The following is an 18,792-nucleotide window of genomic DNA, read 5'->3' as shown; positions in this document are numbered from 1 at the left end:
TTCATTTCAGAAACGTTGTATAAATGGGATCATTTAGTATGTAACTTTTGGGGATTGGCTTTTTTTTTTACTCAGAATAATTCCCTGGAGATTCTTCCAGGTTTTTGTATGTATCAATAGTTTGTTCATTTTTATTGCTGAGTCATAATCCATGGTGTGGATGTACCACGGTGTATTTAACCAGTCACCCATTGAAGGACATTTGAGTTATTTCCAATTTGAGGCTATCACAAATAAACTTGCTATGAATTCTTTTATAATATGGCCTTAGGTAAGTCGTATACGCTTTCTGAGCCTGGGGATAATAACTACCACACAGAATGACTCTGAAGAGTCAATGAGAGAATATATGTAAAAGAACTAGTACCAGGGCTTCCCTGGTGGCGCAGTGGTTAAGAATCCGCCTGCCAATGCAGGAGACACGGGTTCGAGCCCTGGTCCAGGAAGATCCCACATGCGGTGGAGCAACTAAGCCCATGCACCACAACTACTGAGCCTGTGCTCTAGAGCCTGTGAGCCACAACTACTGAGCCCGCATGCCACAACTATTGAAGCCCATGTGCCTAGAGCCCGTCCTCCGCAACAAGAGAAGCCACCACAATGAGAAGCCCGCGCACTGCAATGAAGAGTAGCCCCCACTCACCGCAGCTAGAGAAAAGTCCACATGCAGCAACAAAGACCCAGTGCCGCCAACAATAAAATAAATAATTTAAAAAGAAAAAAAGAACTAGTACCAGGTCTGGTATTATTTAGATGTTCTTTAACTTCTTACATCAATGTTTTATAATTTTCAGCATACAGAACCTGCACATATTTTGTTATACCGAAGTATTTCATGTTTTTAGTGCTACTATAAATGGTACTGTTTAAAATTTTTTGATTTTTAATTGTTTGATAGTATATAAAAATACAATTGAATTTTGTTTAGTAACTTGTGTCCTTCATTATACCAGGAAACTCAGCCCCACTGGGGTTGTTTCTTCAAGTTTTTACTACCCTTACTTCCAAAATCCACTTGGCATTATTTGCTTTTCAGATTCTGAAGTTGGTTGCTGTTTGTATTTTGTCCAGAGTTTTTAGTTGTAACGGATGAGGGAGAGAGGCTGTAATGGGATTACTCCATCTTGCTTGCCACTGGAATTCATTATTTATTCTGATACTCAAATGATCTCAGATTTGACCAGTGGGAGCCCCTTCAGGCTGACTTCTGTGTCCTTTTGATACGTCTCCATCATTTTTTGAGTATTTTCTTACTTTCTAGCATATCTTGTACCTTCTCTGTCTCAGCTCAGGATTCAGTCATTTCTCCAAGAAACCCTTGTTCTTTTAGTGGTGTTTAGAAACCAAGATTTGGGCAGTGGGTTTGTTCATTGCTGTTGGAATGGTCACTGCTCCTAGGCTCTCTCATGGACAGAGGGAGGGTATATATGTATGTATATACGGTAAGTGCACGTACATTTATATCTGTTTATTTCTACACCTATCTATATATATTGAAATCCATGAGTTCACACCAACACATTCAACTCCAGTCCAACACCACAGGGTTTATTCTAGTTTTCTCTCTTTCTATACATTTAATTCCCTTCTTTGACATAGAGAAACCTGGCTCTCACGGTCTTCTTTGACCAGCCCTCCTGAATGTAACCAGTCTCCTGTTGCTGCACGCTAACCCTGTCCCCCACCACCATGCTCTCACCCCAGTCCCCTCACCCTGCTCAGGGCTCCAGCACCTTGTGCTACCCCACCACAGCCTCCCTCTGCCCCCAGACAGATGCCTGCTATGCCTGGCCTCAACTAATGGCTCAACTAATGGCTTCTAAACAGAATCATTCAGGAAGGGTGGGAGAAGGGGAATGAAACCATGCCTCGAAACCTCACATCTTAGATGGGATTCAAACCCAGTTGCACCTCAGATGGGACTTGACCCACAATCTCTGGCTTAGGAGGGTACTCGAACCCACAGTCTCTCAGCTGAAACCACACACCTGGGCTCAGAACGTAATGAAGCTCAGGTTCTTTATGTCTCAGCGCAGAAGGAATTCAACAAGAGGCAAAGTGATAGGCAGGAAGTAGATTTATTAATATAGGATGCTTGTGAAGGATACAAGTGGGCAGGGAAGAGGGATCTGCTCCAAGAATTAAGTAGGCTACGTTTTTATAATCAGAGGAAAAATGAGGACGGGGAGAAGACCACCTTTGTCCTCTTCATTTGTAAAGATGTAGCAGGAAAGCGGGGCACAAGAGGATGGTCACGTCCCAGGTCTTGGGTGAGTTCCTGGGGCAGGCCACCAAGTGAGGGTCCTTGGCCTCGCACAGGGAAGAATTCAAGAGCGAGCCATAGTAAAGTGAAAGCAGAGACACACATTCCATAGGCAGAATGCAGTTCGTCTTAAAAGGCAAGAGAGGCCCTGGGAGAAACGCTCCACAGAGTGTGGGCCATCTCAGAAGGTAAGAGTGGCCCAGAAATATGGGGTGGTTAGTTTTTATGGTCTGGGTAATTTCATAGGCTAACAAATGGGAGGATTATTCCAACTATTTTGGGGAAGGGGTGGGGATTTCCAGGAATTGGGCCACTGCCCACTTTTTGGCCTTTTATGGTTAGCCTCAGAACTGTCATGGTGCCTGTGGGTGTGTCATTTAGCATACACTAATGTAATACAATGAGTGTATAATAAGGTTCAAGGTCTAGTTGAATCTTCCGCCATCTTAGGCCTAATTGGTTCTAACCAGTTTTTGTCGTATCCTCAACCGCTGTGTCATTCTTTTCAAGGTTGTGCCCTGCCCCCTTCCCTCCTGTCTCAGCAACATACTTTTTTTTTAAACTTAAAAAACAATTGTGGTAAAATACACAAAAACAATTTACCATTTTAACCATCTTTAAGTGTACAGTTCAGTGACATTAAGTACATTCACATTGTCCTGTAACTGTCACTACCATTCATCTCCAGCACATTTTCATCTTCTCTAACTGAAGCTCTGAACCCATTAAACAATGACTCCCCATTCCTGCCTCCTTCCAGCCCCTGGTAACCACCATTCTACTGTCTCTATGAATTTGACTCTTGTAGGTACCTCATACAATATTTGTGCTTTTTTTTTTTTTTTTTTTTTTTTTTTTTTTTTTGCAGTACACAGGCCTCTCACTGTTGTGGCCTCTCCCGTTGTGGAGCACAGGCTCCGGACGCGCAGGCTCAATGGCCATGGCTCAGGGACCCAGCCACTCCACGGCATGTGGGATCCTCCCGGACCGGGGCACGAACCCGTGTCCCCTGCATCGGCAGGCAGACTCTCAACCACTGCGCCACCAGGGAAGCCCAATATTTGTGCTTTTGTGTCTTATTTTAGTTAATATTTTCAAGGTCCATCCACATTGTAGCATGTATCAGAATTTCCTTCCTTTTTAAGGCCAATTTTCCACTATATATATGGCACATTTTGTTTGTTTATCTATTCATTTGTCAATGGACATTTGGGTTGTTTCTCCCTTTCGTTTTTGTTTTTTTTTCAAATAAGTTTATTTATTTATTTATTTTTGGCTGCGTTGGATCATCATTGCTGCACCTGGTCTTTTCTCTAGTTGCGGTGAGCAAGGGCTACTCTTTGTTGCGGTGCACGGGCTTCTCATTGCGGTGGCTTCTTCTGTTGTGGAGCATGGGCTCTAGGTGTACGGGCTTCAGTAGTTATGGCTCAGGGGCTCTAGAGCGCAGGCTCAGTAGTTGTGGCACACGGACTTAGCTGCTCCACGGCGTGTGGGATCTTCCCGGACCAGGGCTCAAACCCGTGTTCCCTGCACTGGCAGGTGGATTCTTAACCACTGTGCCACCAGGGAAATCCCTGTTTCTCTCTTTTGACTATTGTTTATAAAGCTGCTATGGACCATGGTGTACAGAAATCTCTTTTGAGTTCCTGCGGTCAATTTCTTTGAGTACATACTTGTTACCCAAAAAACTGGGTTCACCTCTTGGTGAGTATCGAGCCAAAAGACACAACCAAGCCAAAAATCTGGAGAAGGAAGGATTTATTATTACTTACAGTAAGTAAGGAGACCACTGGGGATCTTTCCCAAAGCAGTGTCTCCCCAAACAGCAAAATCGGGCAAGTTTTAAACCAAGGGCACATGCATATTCATGAAGGGGTTTGAGCGGTCAGCAGAGTCCAAGCTTTAGTTGATTGAAGTCACTAAAGGGTCAGAAAAGGTCAACATCGTCATCCCTTAGGTTCCAGTTAATGTAATGGTAGAGCGTTTCAGGCCAATCTTTACCACTGAAACAGAATTGGGAATCTTTACAACTGATTTATAATCTTTGCTATTGTTACATCTTGTGCCTAATACTGAGACCTGTTCAAGGACAAGCCTGTGGCCAGGCTTAGGTCACAAAATGTCTTAGGTCAAAAATGACAACTCTTATGTCAAGAAAGCTATGTCTGGTTCTCTTTCTCTGGGGACCCCCTACCCTATCTTCTTACATACCCAGAAGTGGAATTGCTGGATCATATGGTAATTCTATGTTTAATTTTTTGAGGAACCATCTTATGTTTTCCACAGCAGCTCCACCATTTTACATCCCCACCAACAATGCACATGGGTTCCAATTTCTCCTCATCCTTGACAACACTTGTTATTTTGCATTATTTTTAAAAATGTGAGATGTTAAATAGAAAATTTTAAAATAAGTTACCAGTGATCAAGAAATTCAGATTTTCAACAGATTTGGTAATCCTGTAATTTCATTTACACACACCACATACTGCATACATCATTCCAGGGGGCCAGCTGTGCTCATGGTGAAGAGGAAGCAGGTTCCTCTTGCTAATGAGGTGGTTTGGATAAAAAGCCCCAGGCTATTCCATTTGTGTGTGTATGTGTATGTGTGTGTGTGTGTATGTGTGTGTGTGTGTATGTGTATGTGTGTGTATGTTTAATTTTTTATTATGAAGTCTAAGAGGCTTGCTCTGGTCTCTACTGACTATTAACTTCTTTTTGATAACCTTTTTTATCATATATGTTTGATCTTGGGATGAAGGTCTGTTTTATCTTTTGATGTTTTGATGAACTGAAGAAGATAACTGGTCTAGGGTGCTCAATCTAACCCTCTGTATGTAATTATGTTTGTAACTAACTCTTTTTATTAGTAAGTCTCATTCTTGATAAACCAGTGTAAATTCAGTAGCCTAGATAATTCATCATCTTTTTGCCTTTTTCTCCTTTCACTGATTTCTATTCAGTTGCAACCCTCCTAGTTCCCAGTTTCAATGAACCTGTTTTTACTGTGGTGCTCTACCAGTAGCTCTGTGTTCCTTATTGTACTGCACTGATTTTGTTTTATTACTTATAAACTGATTCAGTCATTTGAATAGGTGAGATGTATATACATATAGATAGACAGATAGATAGTACAAAATTCAGAAGTCAAAAAAAGAGTAATTAGGACTTCCCTGGTGGTGCAGTGGTTAAGAATCCGCCCGCCAGTGCAGGGGACACGGGTTCAATCCCTTGTCTGGGAAGATCCCACATGCCGTGGAGCACCTAAGCCTGTGTGCCACAACTACTGAGCCGGCATGTCACAACTACTGAAGCCTGCGTGCCCTAGAGCCCGCATTCCACAACAAGAGAAGCCACCACAATGAGAATCCTGTGCACTGCAACGAAGAGTAGCCCCCGCTCGCCGCAGCTAGAGAAAGCCCACGCACAGAAACAAAGACCCAATGCAACCAAAATAAATAAACAAGTAAATAAATAAAATAAATTAGAAAGTTCACACTGACCTTTAAAAAAAAAGATAATTGTTATACTTCTGCCTTTCTTCATCGTTTCCTATCCGGTTTTAATTATTATTGTTAATTCCCTTTATATCTTTAAATGTGCTTAGACATCTGTTTCTAGGTTTATAAGATTTAAAAGGTATCTTAAGATTTACAGCTATAAAAGTTGAAGAAACCCATGTGCTTAACCCTCCCACTTTCTTGCCCTCTGTGTCTCCATACTTGTTAGCTATATTATTTCTTGGTTGCCTTTTAATTGTTCATTTCCAACTCCTTCACTTGCTTTTTGCAACCTTATCCTCTGTATTCAGCAAGGCTCGCTTCCTTGTTGATGTTTCTGAAATTACCTTCACTTCTGAGGTGGTGTTGTTTTTTTTTTAATACTTTCTTTCCTGAGCTCTGCCAGTGCCATCTCCTCCAGTTGCTTTATCATCTCTTCTTTGAACTATAGCATCCTTGCTTTGATCTCTTGCTTTAAAATTCATTAAGCCCTTTGAGTCCTTTGCTGTTCATGATTATCATCTGTTTCATGTTAATTTTTGTGTTTTTTATGGTGAGTGCCTTTTATCTAATATTTGTTTTCCTTGTTCCCTGCCTCCCCCCTCCCACTTTTCTGTAATATATTTATATAGGTCCGGTGCTATTTATTTTTTTACTATAACTCCCCTTCAAGTGAAGTGAGTTCTTCCTGGTCAAGCTATTTGTTGGAGTTCTGCATGGAGAGGGGACTAGAGTAGAATTCCAGGCTGGCAGGAAGTCCTTTAAGGTCATTAGCGAAGCTCCTTAGGACACGGGTTTTGTGTGAGTGAATTGTTTTAGTTTTTTCCTCTTCCCGGCAGATGGAGCTTGGCAGCTGCAGCGTTGCAAAGATGGCATGTCTGTGTGTTTCCCTGGTCCATTCCCTGCTTCTCCTTGGTGCCAGTGGTACCACGGAGGCTCCCAGAGCCAGCCCTTACATCACAGTCCCAGTGTTCAACAGAAGGTGTTGTTGGTTCTGCCTTCAAGGTGCATGACCTTCTCTGGAGGACTCAGAGCGCTGCCAGCTCTCTTCCCCTGAGACCTCAGTCCCAGGCCTTCTCTATTGACTTGAACCCTCTGTGTCTTCTCGGCACTTGCCGTTTCTTCATTGACACGATGGGTTCCTACTCTGAACACCTTTGCCAGAGGGCTTGTTCTGCCACTGGATTGCTCAGCCCAGAAATGCTGGCGAGTGAATGCCTTTAGGAGCAGCCCTCAACCAATGGGACAGCCCTGAGGGCTAGGGGAGCAAAATTTCCCACCCCAAAATGTGTCCCTTTGGCATTAAGATTAATTTAACCTGATTATTTTTAAGAAACAGAAACCTCAAGAAGTCTTTCTTTTTACCTCCCCCTTAGCTACCTAACCTAGAGAATTTAGATTAAGGGCCTGGAATAGAGCTAATGCCAGAGATACCTGCAGAGAATATGAGCTGAGTATGGTAGGGGAAACGTGCAGGACCTTAGTGATCAGAGTCCATTGTGTGTCCCATTGTCTCTGCATGACCCAGGAAACATTTGTTTACCAAATATTTGTTTTTTTATATCTCCATGTAAAATTGCCTTCCTCTCCTTTGAAGTCCCAAACCACAACCCTCAACATCCTCTTTCGTTTTTAGCTGAAGAAGCTGAAATTTAAGGTGAGGATTTTGGCCATTTTGGCAAATTACTCAGCTTCCCAGGTCTCTCCCAAGTATACATGTTATTAAACTTTTGTTTGATTTTCTCCTGTTAATCTGTCTCATGTCAATTTAATTCTTAGACCAGCCAGAAGAACCTAAAAGGGTACAGAAGAGGAAAATTTCTTCCTCCCTGACAGAGGCATGCTAAGCCCGTTGGAGCCCCAAATGCCAAGAAGAATGACATGTTCGTTAATGTGTGTGCCTCTCTCAAAAATTGTTTTTAATGTATGAAGAAGAGCAGATGATTCTTCTCCTTAGTCATCTAACATAATACATTATATTTATGCATTCTCTATTGACCATCCTTGCATTCCTGGAATGATATGCTATTTTAAAGTGTGCTATTGAATTTCATTTGCTTAATATTTTATTTAAGATTTTTAAAACAATATTCGTAAGTGAAATGAATCTCTAGCTTTCTCTTTTCATGCCACCTTTATCAGGTTTTAGTATCAGTATTCTCCTTGCTTAATAAATAGAATTTGATAGTTTTCCTTCTTCTTATGCTCTGGAACAGTTTAAGAAACATCAGGATTATTGGACATTGCCTGTGAAAACTTCAGGACCTGGTACTCTTTTCTTTTTTGGTGGTAGTGGTGGTGAGAAAGCTCTTTTACAACTTTCTCTATTTCTCCTATGAAAATTAGTCTATTAGATGTTTTCTATTTGGGTCACTTTGGTAAATTATTTTTTCCTAGAAAATTACTCATAAAATCCCAGTATTTAAGTGTTGACAACTAATTCAAAAATTTTTGAAAACTCTGTCAAAACTTGCCAGCAGGCTAGATATGGCCTGTAGACTACCATTTTGCAACCCCTGATTATAGTCAGAGGATTTTAGACCTGAAAGAGGCCATATAGATCCTGTACCAGGGGTTGCAAATAGGTAACATGCTCACAGGCAACATGGTGGTGTGAGGTGAGGACTTTGGTGAATTGGAGAGCCCATTCCCCAACTAAAGATAAAGAAGTTAAGTTTTCACAATATTTTAACCAAAACACCATGTGGGTCAAATAAAGCAGTCTGCAAACTCAGTTTGGCCCATGGGTGGCTGGTTCGTGGCCTCTGCCAGTTTAACCCCACTGCCTGCCATACCTCCTAGGCGTCTCACTTTCCAGCCACATTTTATGCTCCCTGAACAAGCCCTGCCCTTTCTTCATGTATCTTTATAGCTTTATTCTAGTGAGATGACCACAGCTGGCGACAGATGAAGTTGGGAGTGTCTACTTTTGAGGTTCCATCAGGTTTTTGGTTCTACCTACCGGCATCCTCTAATGCCCCTCATTAGCCTGGTCCTCTCCATGTCACTTGGATCCTGAGGCAACTCAGGGGCAACTTAGGGGACTGGTGGGACACCCCCCTGTCCATATCTACCTCCTACTGTTTCTTTGGCTTTCCCCATGTCCAGTAGTCGTTTCTCTCTGAAACCCTCTAAACATTTGTAGTAGGGGATCTTCTTATATTTTCTTCCTCAAGTCTAGGTCTGGGGTTGGGGAGGCAACCACACTGCTTCTCTCTCTTTCTCTCTTTTTCTGAAACGTTTTCTTCCTGTTTCTTCCTGAGTTCTTTACATCTTTTCTCCAGGTAAGGGGGGAAAAACCAGTTCTATCTCTTCTCACCTCTGTAAGTGATTAGTGTCTCATCCCAGGACTGGTGGCCTTTGAATTTAGCAATTTAGAGCCTGAAGATTTCTTCCCAGCTGTCCAGCTGTCCTCACGGTATTCAGTACCATTCCCTGGCTATCAGTCTGGGGGTGCTTAGCTGGATAAGAATGGCACATCAGGCGGTAACTTGAAATCACAGTTTTTCACTGAGGATTCTAGTACAAGAGCAAGTTGGGATTTTCAGCTGCCATCTTTGATCTAGTAGAAAAAAGTACTTTATAACCTATATGCTTCACTTTTGGAAGGACCTCAGAGTCCTTGAGTTCCAGTCACCAAATACCTTTTAACACTTGGCACCCTGTTTGGTTGAGGACTTCCAGTTTGCTGAGTGTTCCTGATTTGCTGGTTTAACAAGGTTTATAGGATAGTGCCAGGCACCTACACTCCAGGCTCATCTCCAATTTCGAAGCCTCAGAGTGGTCCCCAGGCTGAGGTTTTGGATGTCCCCACGCCAAGCCCAGAAGCCTCCTACTTTCTTTAAGCTGGCCCTGTGACTCTGGCAGTCATTTAGCTACTTTGAGCCTTAGCCTCATGCAGGGAGTGGGTGTGAAGTCCCTCACCTTACAATAGTTGTGAGGATTAACTAAGATAATACTTCTGAGTGTGCACTAAACGTTAGATTCCCAGATTCCAGTTACTTCCCACTGCCCTCTCTTCCTTCCAGACTCTTCCAGTGTGACATAAGGAGGTTCTGAGAATAGATTTGTTAGAACGAGGCTTCCAGCCACTGTTGGTTGGGCATAAGGAATGGAGCGGAGCTCTTACCTTGCCACTGAGGGAAACTTTGTTTCTAGTATAACTGGATTCTTGGGGAAAGACTTGTGGTCCTACCCTTGAAAAGCAAAGGGGCTGTTGTGCCATTTGCCAACTCAGGAACCATGAAGAGATACATGGTGTCCCATTCCTGGCAGATCCTGAAGAAGGAATTGGTGAGGAGTGTCAAGGACCCCGGGAGGGAACAATGGAAGACTGAACAAACAGGTACTTTGAGCAAAGGAGAGGCAGGTGGAGGAGGCGGCCTCGGATAAACGTGGCCACCCTGTACCTTTTGGAGTCACAAAGGAAAGACTGAATTCTGACCCCTGCGCTGTAGCCTACTCTGCCCTTGGCATTGGCTACACTTTGAGCCCCTGAGGACTGTTCTGTACTCACCCTTCTTGCTATTAGGAGAGTCAGAGAGAATAAGGCCCAGCATCAGGGTAGAGTAATAGGTTAAACTTAAGGACTCTGGAGCCAGACTTCCTGGGTTTGAATCCCTATCACCTATTAGTCATGCGGCTAATATTAGTATTAGGCAAGTTACTTGATTTGCTGTGCCTGTTTTCTCTTCTGTAAAGGGTGATGATAACAGTACCTACTGCATTGATTTATTATTGAGGATTAAATAAGTCAATACATATAATAGGCTTAGAATAGAGCCTGACAATGGCAAATTGTATGCAATAAATATTAATTTTATTAATAAAGCTTTTCCCCATATTTCCTTTAGATATGTAATTTTTAAAAAATATTATAGTTACAGGTAGAGCACCTCACCATCTCACTCCCTTTCTCCTCACTGGCAACAACTTTCCTGAGATTGATATGTACCCTTCCTGTCTATATTTTAAAATTTTTATTATATCTGTGTGTATCCATAAGAACCTGCAGTATGCAGCACATTTTAAAAAATGGTGTCATAAATGGCATCTCATTTCACCTTTTTTCCACTCAAAATTGTGTGAGCTTTACCCCCATGGACACACACTCTAGTGCCATGTCCAGTCCCGTGACTCTACCTGATGTATTTTTCTTATTTGTCCCTAAAACGTCTTTTACAGCTTGTTATTATGAACCAGGAGCCAATCAAGGTTCATATTTTGCATTTGTTTGTATGTCTCTCTTTTTTTTAAAATAAATTTATTTATTTGGCTGTATTGGGTCTTTGTTGTTGTGCGTGGGCTTTCTCTAGTTGCGGCGAGTGAGGGCTGCTCTTCGTTGTGGTGCGTGGGATTCTCATTGTGGTGACTTCTCTTGTGGAGCACGGGCTCTAGGTGTGCAGGCTCAGTAGTTGTGGCTCACGGGCTCTAGAGTGCAGGCTCAGTAGTTGTGCTGCACGGGCTTAGTTGTTCCGCGGCATGTGGGATCTTCCCGGACTAGGGCTCAAACCCATGTCCCCTGCATTGGCAGGTGTATTCCCAACAACCGCGCCACCAGGGAAGCCCTGTTTGTATGTCTCTTGAGTACTAGTCTAGAACAGCCCCCTCACTTTGTTTTTTTCCTCATGCAACTGACCTTTATTTTAAATAAATTTATTTATTTATTATTTATTTTTGGCTGTGTTGGGTCTTCGTTGCTGTGCGCGGGCTTTCTCTAGTTGCAGCGAGTGGGGGCTACTCTTCGTTGCAGTGCGTGGGCTTCTCATTGCCATGGCTTCTCTTGTGGCGGAGCACGGGCTCTAGGCGTGCAGGCTTCAGTAGTTGTGGCACGTGGGCTCTAGAGCTCAGGCTCAGTAGTTGTGGCGCACAGGCTTAGTTGCTCCGCGGCATGTGGGATCTTCCCAGACCAGGGCTCAAACCTGTGTCCCCTGCATTGGCAGGCGGATTCTTAACCACTGCACCACCAGGGAAGCCCTTGCCACTGACTTTTTGAAGAAACTGGGTTAGATGACTTGTAGATTGTTTTACGTTCTGCATTTGTCTCTTTGGTGTTGAACTTGTTTCCCTGTCCCTTATATTTACTTTGCAGGTAGAGGGTGACTGCCCTTACTCCTCAATTCATATTGGGATGGAGAGGCTGATTTGTTCTCAGCTCCAATTCCAAATTCCCAGGGAAAAGATAAGATGGCTTATCTTGGATTAGGTGTTATATTAGTTTTCTTTTGACTGCTGTACCACAATTTAGTGGCTTAAAACAGCACACATTGGGACTTCTCTGATGGTCCAGTGGTTAAGACTCCGTGCTTCCAGTGCAGGGGGCACAGGTTCGATCCCTGGTTGGGGAATTAGTATCTTGCATGCTGCACGGCACGGCCAAAAAATAAATTAAAACAAACAAACACACACACATTATCTTCTGGAGGCAGAAGTCTGGCACGGGTTCAAATCCAGGTGTTAGCAGGGCTGTGTTCCTTTCTCGAGGGTGGAGGGAAGAATTCATTTCCTTGACTTTCTGTCTTCTACAGACCACCACATTCCTTGACTCATGGCCCTTTCTCTGCCTTCAAAGCCAGCATTGTTGCATCTCTCTGACCATTCTTCCCTCAGATGCATCTGATTCCATCATGCAGGCTCTTTACATCACCCCTCACGGCGTGCCGTTACTTGTGCACATTATTTTCTGGACCCAAGTGAAGGACTTCACAGTTAACCAAAGCTGTGCTGGTGAATGCTTTAATAGGCTCCTGGGGAGGGAGATGCCCCCATTTGTAGTAGTTGCCAGTTTCTGTGGCATAAATACTCCCACCATGGCCAATTTCAAGCTACCAATATGATTTCAACAGGCTTGAAAACTTCCTAAAGATGTAACTATGGTTCCAGCAACAACACTGCATTTAATCCTATTACATTTCACCTTGTTCACACTATCCAGCCTGCTGTTGACTGTTGAAAACAGGTGGTTTCCACAGATCTTGTTTGTTTTGTTTCCACAGGGGCTGTACCAGCTCACCATGGATATCATTAGGATGAACCGAGTGTGTAGAATGTTCCGCCAAGGCCTCAGGGGACTTCGGGAATATCAGATCATTGAGACTGCTCACAGAAAGCACCCTATCTTCTCTTTCTGGGATGTAAGCTGCTGGGCTTAGCAGGTTTATACACAGTTTAAAGGGGTCCAATAAATAGCACCTCACTTCCCAGCCCAAGTTCTGAATCAACTGAGAGAGAAGACAAAGGGTAAAGCAGATGGGAGACTGAGCTGTCACTTTTATTAATGACAAAACTTATATTGGAGAAGCTGACGGGTGTCATCAAGCCAGAGGGTTACCTAATACTAAACCCCAGAGTTGGACAGCCTTATCGACGACCCCAGTCACAGGCAGTGCTGGACCAAGGCAGGCATTCACTGCAGTAGCAGGGTCTCCTGCCCTACACTCACAGCAGGGAAGGGCAGAGCAGAATGTGGGCTTGGAGGGATGGAGAAGGGGATGATCATGCCCGGTTTCTCCTTCCAAATTCACCAAAGAGTTTAAGTCACTCCTTCTCAGTGTGAAAGGAGAGGGGCTAGTAGTGTTCTGCTAGTACAACCCCCTTCACATAGAGAGAAACATCAAGAGTGGGGAAGAAGCCATCTCCATTCCAAGGGTGATCAAAACAGCCAGAAGAAATCCAGGAGCCACAATGGAGCCAGGATTTCCCAAATACCTACCAACTGTTCATCTTCTCTGCCTTCTTTCTTGTCCCCTCCACCTAGACAAGAAGGGGACATTTGCAGGGCCTCTCTGGTGACCTTGCTTTCTAGATTTTCTGGAAGGTCCCAATTTCAAATATTTTATCCCAGTGGTAGATGCTGAGCCCCTTTTTGGCTCAGAAAAGATGATCACCATTCTGTTAACTTGTTCTGGGTCCCCAAGGGTGTCTTCATTACTATCCAGGGCTCCAAAGTTTCCCCAGCCAATAACTAGACAAACCCTGCCCAGATTCCTATTGTGCCAGCCGCGCCTCCCCACTGCATCCAGCGATTGCCTCGAAAATATTTCCCAGAATGGTTTCTGAAGCCTAGCAGCCAAGGAGAGGGGCGTGGAGGGGTGGTGATGGGGAAAGGAAGGTGTCTTAGGTTGGTTTCTAAGGGACCAGCAGCTAATGTAACTGTGTATATGTGGCTGAGTTTAAGACGAAGCAGGGAGTAGGCACCTGGGGGTAGCTTGAGGGGAAGGGCTTGCCCCATCTAAAGACATTCAAATTCATATATATTTTTTTCAAATTCATATATTTTTAAGACATTTTGGTGGCCAAACCAAACAAATCTGCAGCCAGATTCTGCCCTGTTATTGGGCCGTGAGATGAGAAGGGTTGGAGCAGGAGCCTCGTAACCTCAGGAGGGACCTTCTGACTCAGGGTGTCACACAGTGGTGAAGCAAAGGGCCCTGGAGACCAGGAGTCTGCGGTTACCAGGAGACTTGGGTTGGTGCCTGGGCAGCTGGAAGCTGAAGACCAGAGTCAGGCTTGTCATCACAGGAGTGTAAGGCTAAACCTAACAACATCCTGCTCTGTCAGGATGGTCTTGAGCGGAGCAGAGCTTCTCAGGGAGGAGCCTATGGGGGTCATATGGCTTCCGGGCAGGGAGCCGGGGGGTTGGGGCATAGTGTCGGGCAGAGAGAGCCGTAGACTGGTTTTCAGTGGAGTATGTGAATCCAGATCTTTCTGACCATCACGTCTTTCTTTCATTGGCCTCTCTGAGAAGCACCATATGGATGTATAAACTATAAATGGAGGGAGGGGACAGGGAACCGAGTGGGCTCTGGGGAAGGATGTGAGGTGTGCCCAGAGAGATGAATGGGGGGTCCTGGTTTGCCCCAGGATGCTGTTCAGGGCCTTGTTTGTCCCTTTCCTCCCCTGCTACTCCCCCCTACATATCTTTTTCCTCTCTCTCTGCCCCTTTCTCTACCCTTTCCACATCCTCTCTGCATCTGTTAGGAAACAGGGTTGAATTAGTTCATCCCTAAGACCTCTTATACCTCTTCTTCCTGGCCATCCTTCAGATGAGGACCATTTCCTCACTGTGTGATTTTTGGGAAACTTCCTTCACCCACTTCAGGTCCTCAGTGGAGCTGCTCAGTAGTACCTGCTTTGTCCTGATGATGAAATGGAATAAGATAAGCCATGCCGGGCTTCCCTGGTGGTGCAGTGGTTGAGAGTCCGCCTGCCGATGCAGGAGACACGGGTTCGTGCCCCGGTCCGGGAGGATCCCACATGCCGCGGAGCGGCTGGGCCCGTGAGCCATGGCCGCTGAGCCTGCGCGTCTGGAGCCTGTGCTCTGCAACGGGAGAGGCCACAACAGTGAGAGGCCCGTGTACCGCAAAAAAAAACCCAAAACGATAAGCCATGCCTGGCTCATTATAGGCACTTAATGAAGGTTGGCTTTATTTGTTCCTTCCTCTTTATCCCTCTTTCTTTTCTCTATACTTTCCTTTTTTTTTTTTTTTTGCTTCTTTTCTCTCTTCCTTTTCTCTCTCCATCCTTCTTCTCTTTATCCTCCTTTCCCTCTCCCCACCCCTGTCTTTCTCTGCCTCCATAATAATACATTGTCAATGCTGGGCCCAAGTCTTGTGTGGAGCTGGGGCTTTTGAGCGGAGGTGGACATGAGAGGCCCAGCTGGTAGGAGGTTTCCCAAGGCTTCCTGCCTACCACAGTGGCCCAGGTACGCAGAAGGGTTTCAGTGCAAAATTCTAGAAACAGTCTTGCTGATTCTCCTTCCTCTCCTCAGCCCCCCTTCCTTTTTTTCCCCCCCAGAAAAAGAAACAAGGCCGAATCACATTTGATACTATGGACTTCATTGGAGAGTCGGTATGTATAGACAGCTCTGACCTTGCTGCTGGGATTTTTTTTTTTCTTGCATCATAGCCTGAAAGAAGCCCTGGGCTGGGTATCAGGATAGCTGGGTTCAGACCAGGTTCTGCCACCAACCCAGTGTGCCACCCTGAGCTAGCCACTTAGTTTCCTCACCTATAAAATAGCTGATCTTGGTGATCCCTTTCAGTTCTGGCATCCCAAGACTGTGAGCCTTCCCCCCACCACCACCCAGCCAAACCCCAAACCCATTGTTGCTTTATAGCTGAGCAGAACCAGCACGGGAGATCGCCTGTGCTTGGACCAGTGGGAAAACCGTAGAAGGCAAAGGAGAGGATGTGAGAGCCCCAGACAGAAGAGAAATAATCAGGGTGATGGGAAAAGCACTGGCCTGTGTCTGAATTCTGGCTCTGCCCGAAACTTTCTGATAGATGCTGGGCACATCTGTCTCTCACCTGTGCTCAGGTGGCCATTCTGAGAAGGGAATGCCTTCATGTCATTTGCACTATGTGATTTGTTCTCCGAATTTCAAGCATTATTATCTTCCTGGCTTCTCCCCACCAAATCCTGGATATTAAATTAAAATTTAAATTTTAAAGGGGCTTCCTTATTTATAGGGACGATCTGAAGTTCTCACCAATGTAGACCTGACTTGACCCTGGCCTGGAGCAGCCATGCTGGGTTTTCTCTAGGAAAAGCAGGGAGAACAGAGCTTTATAACTGGTACCAGGACCACCTGTGCCATGCTGCTGCCTCCTCCTCCTTTGGAACCAAGGTGTGGCTTCTGTTGACTGCCTCCCCTGGGCATAATCTAATTTCTCATGCCGCATTGTATATGAAGCACAGTAAAGTCCTCCAAATCCTGAGTTTTCTTCAGTTTTCGAGACCAGCTAGTGTCTGACACTGTGCACTGAAGGTTACCCAAGGTTCACCCTTCAGACAGGAGAAACTAGGGGTCTCTCTGAGAGCCACAGAGCTCTGGAGATGGAGGCAATTCTGTGCATAGCAGCAGAAGGAGAGAGGCGAGTACAGAGGAAAAGTCCATCATATAGGCAAGGCCTCTCTGCCTTTTGAATGAGTTATCACTGGCTCTGTCTCCAGCACAGAGATGGAGAGTAGAGACCCGATTTAAAAACCTGCCCTTTGAGTGACTGCGAATGGGTACCAGGTTTCTTTCTAGGGTGATTAAAAGGTTCTAAAACCCACTGTGGTGATGTACTACTCTGTGAATACACTAAAAATTGATCTGTGCACTTTAAATGGTGAAATCATTATGTTATGTGAATTACATCTCCATCAAGCTGATACACACACACACACACACACACACACACACATTTATACATATATAAGCTGTCTCTCAGACAACACTGGAAAACTCAACTTCCATATAGTCTACTAATGCTAACCTTCTCAGAAAGAATCCTAAGAATTATAGAGGCTTAAAATCATAGACTCATTTATTATAGCATTTGTGAGACATTGGAAACAATGGGTACATTTCTAAAACATGGTTTAAAAAAATATTGAGTGAAAAAAAGACAAGTTGCATAAACGATGTCAGCAGTCTAACATTTATGCAAATAAAAATAAAACAATTCTATACATATTCTGTGGGCACACGTATAAGTATATAATAATATATATAAATGGTTAACTCTGGTGGTGGAGAGCAGGTCTGGGTTACTGGTGACATGGTACAAGGGGATTTTAACTATATATATTGTTCTGATTTTTAATGGAAAATAGTCATGTATTATGTTATTTTCAAAAATTTTATTTATGCATAAGAAAAAGGCAGGAAACAAGAATGCCGCATGAAATGGCTAGTTCTGGGTGGTAGGATTATGGGCAGCCCTTCTTATTTTCCTTTACCCTTCCTGTATGCTAGATGAACACAATGAGGAGATGGCTGGCCTGAAGTGAGTGAGGGTGACAGCGCTGAGAAATGGTGTGTGAGAAACAGGCAGGGCTCTGTTTGAATACTATTCCCTTTTCCCCATTCCAGATATTTTTATGAGCTCCTAAGGTAGGCCTAGATCTGTGTCTGGTGGTGGGGAATACAGACAGTGGTCTGTATCTGCAGGTTCTACATCCGTGGATTCAACTGACCACGGATAGAAAATATTCAGAAAAGAAAAATTCCAGAAAGTTCCAAAAAGCAAAACTTGAATACTGCTTGCAGACAGCAACTAGTTATTGTATTTGCAACTATTTACATAGTATGTACATTGCGTTAGGTATTATAAGTAATCTAGGGATGATTTAAAGTATACAGGAGGATGTGCAAATACTACAGCATTTTAGATAAGGGACTTGAGCATCTGCAGATTTTGGTATTGGCAGGGGTCTTGGAACCAATCCTTCCTCCCCACCTTGTGGATACTGAAGGACAAGGATAACTGTGCTAGGTTGTGTAACATTCGCACCTTCCCTTAAGGAGCTAATTAGGAGTTAAGGAGATGAAACTTACCCAGGAAATTAATAACAAACTGTCACTTTTGTAGAAATCCACAGAAGGAGTCTCAAGGGTTAGGGGTGATTAGAAGGATTTTCTGGAGGAATTAGGGCCCTAAGTGGGCCCGAAAAATAAGTTTGGTTCATAGAAGCCAGAGGCATCTGTTTTGCCATAAATAGACCCTATGATAGAAATCCTAATGGGTTATTGATAGTAAGAGAGAGAAAGGAGAAAGATTGGATTCAGACCATAAAAAAGACCAGCACTTCCATAGCCCTTGCTCTGTGCCATGCACATTGTAAGCCCTTGACACGTATTAACCCTGCTATTTGTACGTGTCGTTTCTGTTATCATCAGGTAGGGAAACAGGGGCTCCGGGAGAAGAGACTTGTGCCAGGACACACAAATGGGAAGTCGCAGGACAAAGTTCACACCCAGGCACCTGGCAGCAGAGCCTGTGTGCTTTTAACCACTGTGCTACACTGCCTTTCCGTCTGTTGTTGTGAAGATCAGAATTCTGCATCATGTCCCACTTTCCTTTTGCTTCTATGACGGTTACTGTTATGTAAGACTGCCGGTGTTCATTCCTTCCTTCCATAAATATGTATTTTGTTGAGTGCCCACTACAGATGAGACATTATTCTAGAGTGGAAAACAAGGTAGACAAGGCCACTATCGTGTTTATATTGGAGCTTATATTCTAGAGCACCTTTGTC

At 44.1% G+C, this 18,792-nt stretch overlaps 1 protein-coding gene across 3 annotated transcripts in view; it reads left to right on the top strand.

The window, feature by feature from the left end:
* Positions 1 to 18,792, top strand: part of CNBD2 (cyclic nucleotide binding domain containing 2) — a 79,938-nt gene that overhangs the window by 3,750 nt on the left and 57,396 nt on the right. For 2 of the 3 annotated variants that reach the window (XM_032605161.1, XM_032605160.1), the window contains exons 3-4: positions 12,762 to 12,899; positions 15,562 to 15,615. In XM_032605161.1, coding sequence (XP_032461052.1) covers positions 12,762 to 12,899; positions 15,562 to 15,615 — 192 coding nt within the window. Of the gene's footprint in view, positions 1 to 10,008; positions 10,060 to 12,761; positions 12,900 to 15,561; positions 15,616 to 18,792 lie in introns of those variants that run through there. The other variant, XM_032605162.1, reaches the window with a different exon arrangement.

The sequence above is a fragment of the Phocoena sinus genome, chromosome 15 (genome assembly GCF_008692025.1).
Source record: "Phocoena sinus isolate mPhoSin1 chromosome 15, mPhoSin1.pri, whole genome shotgun sequence".
NCBI lineage: Eukaryota > Metazoa > Chordata > Mammalia > Artiodactyla > Phocoenidae > Phocoena > Phocoena sinus.
Note: the sequence above shows the minus strand (reverse complement) of the source record. Positions and strands in the feature narration are given on the sequence as shown.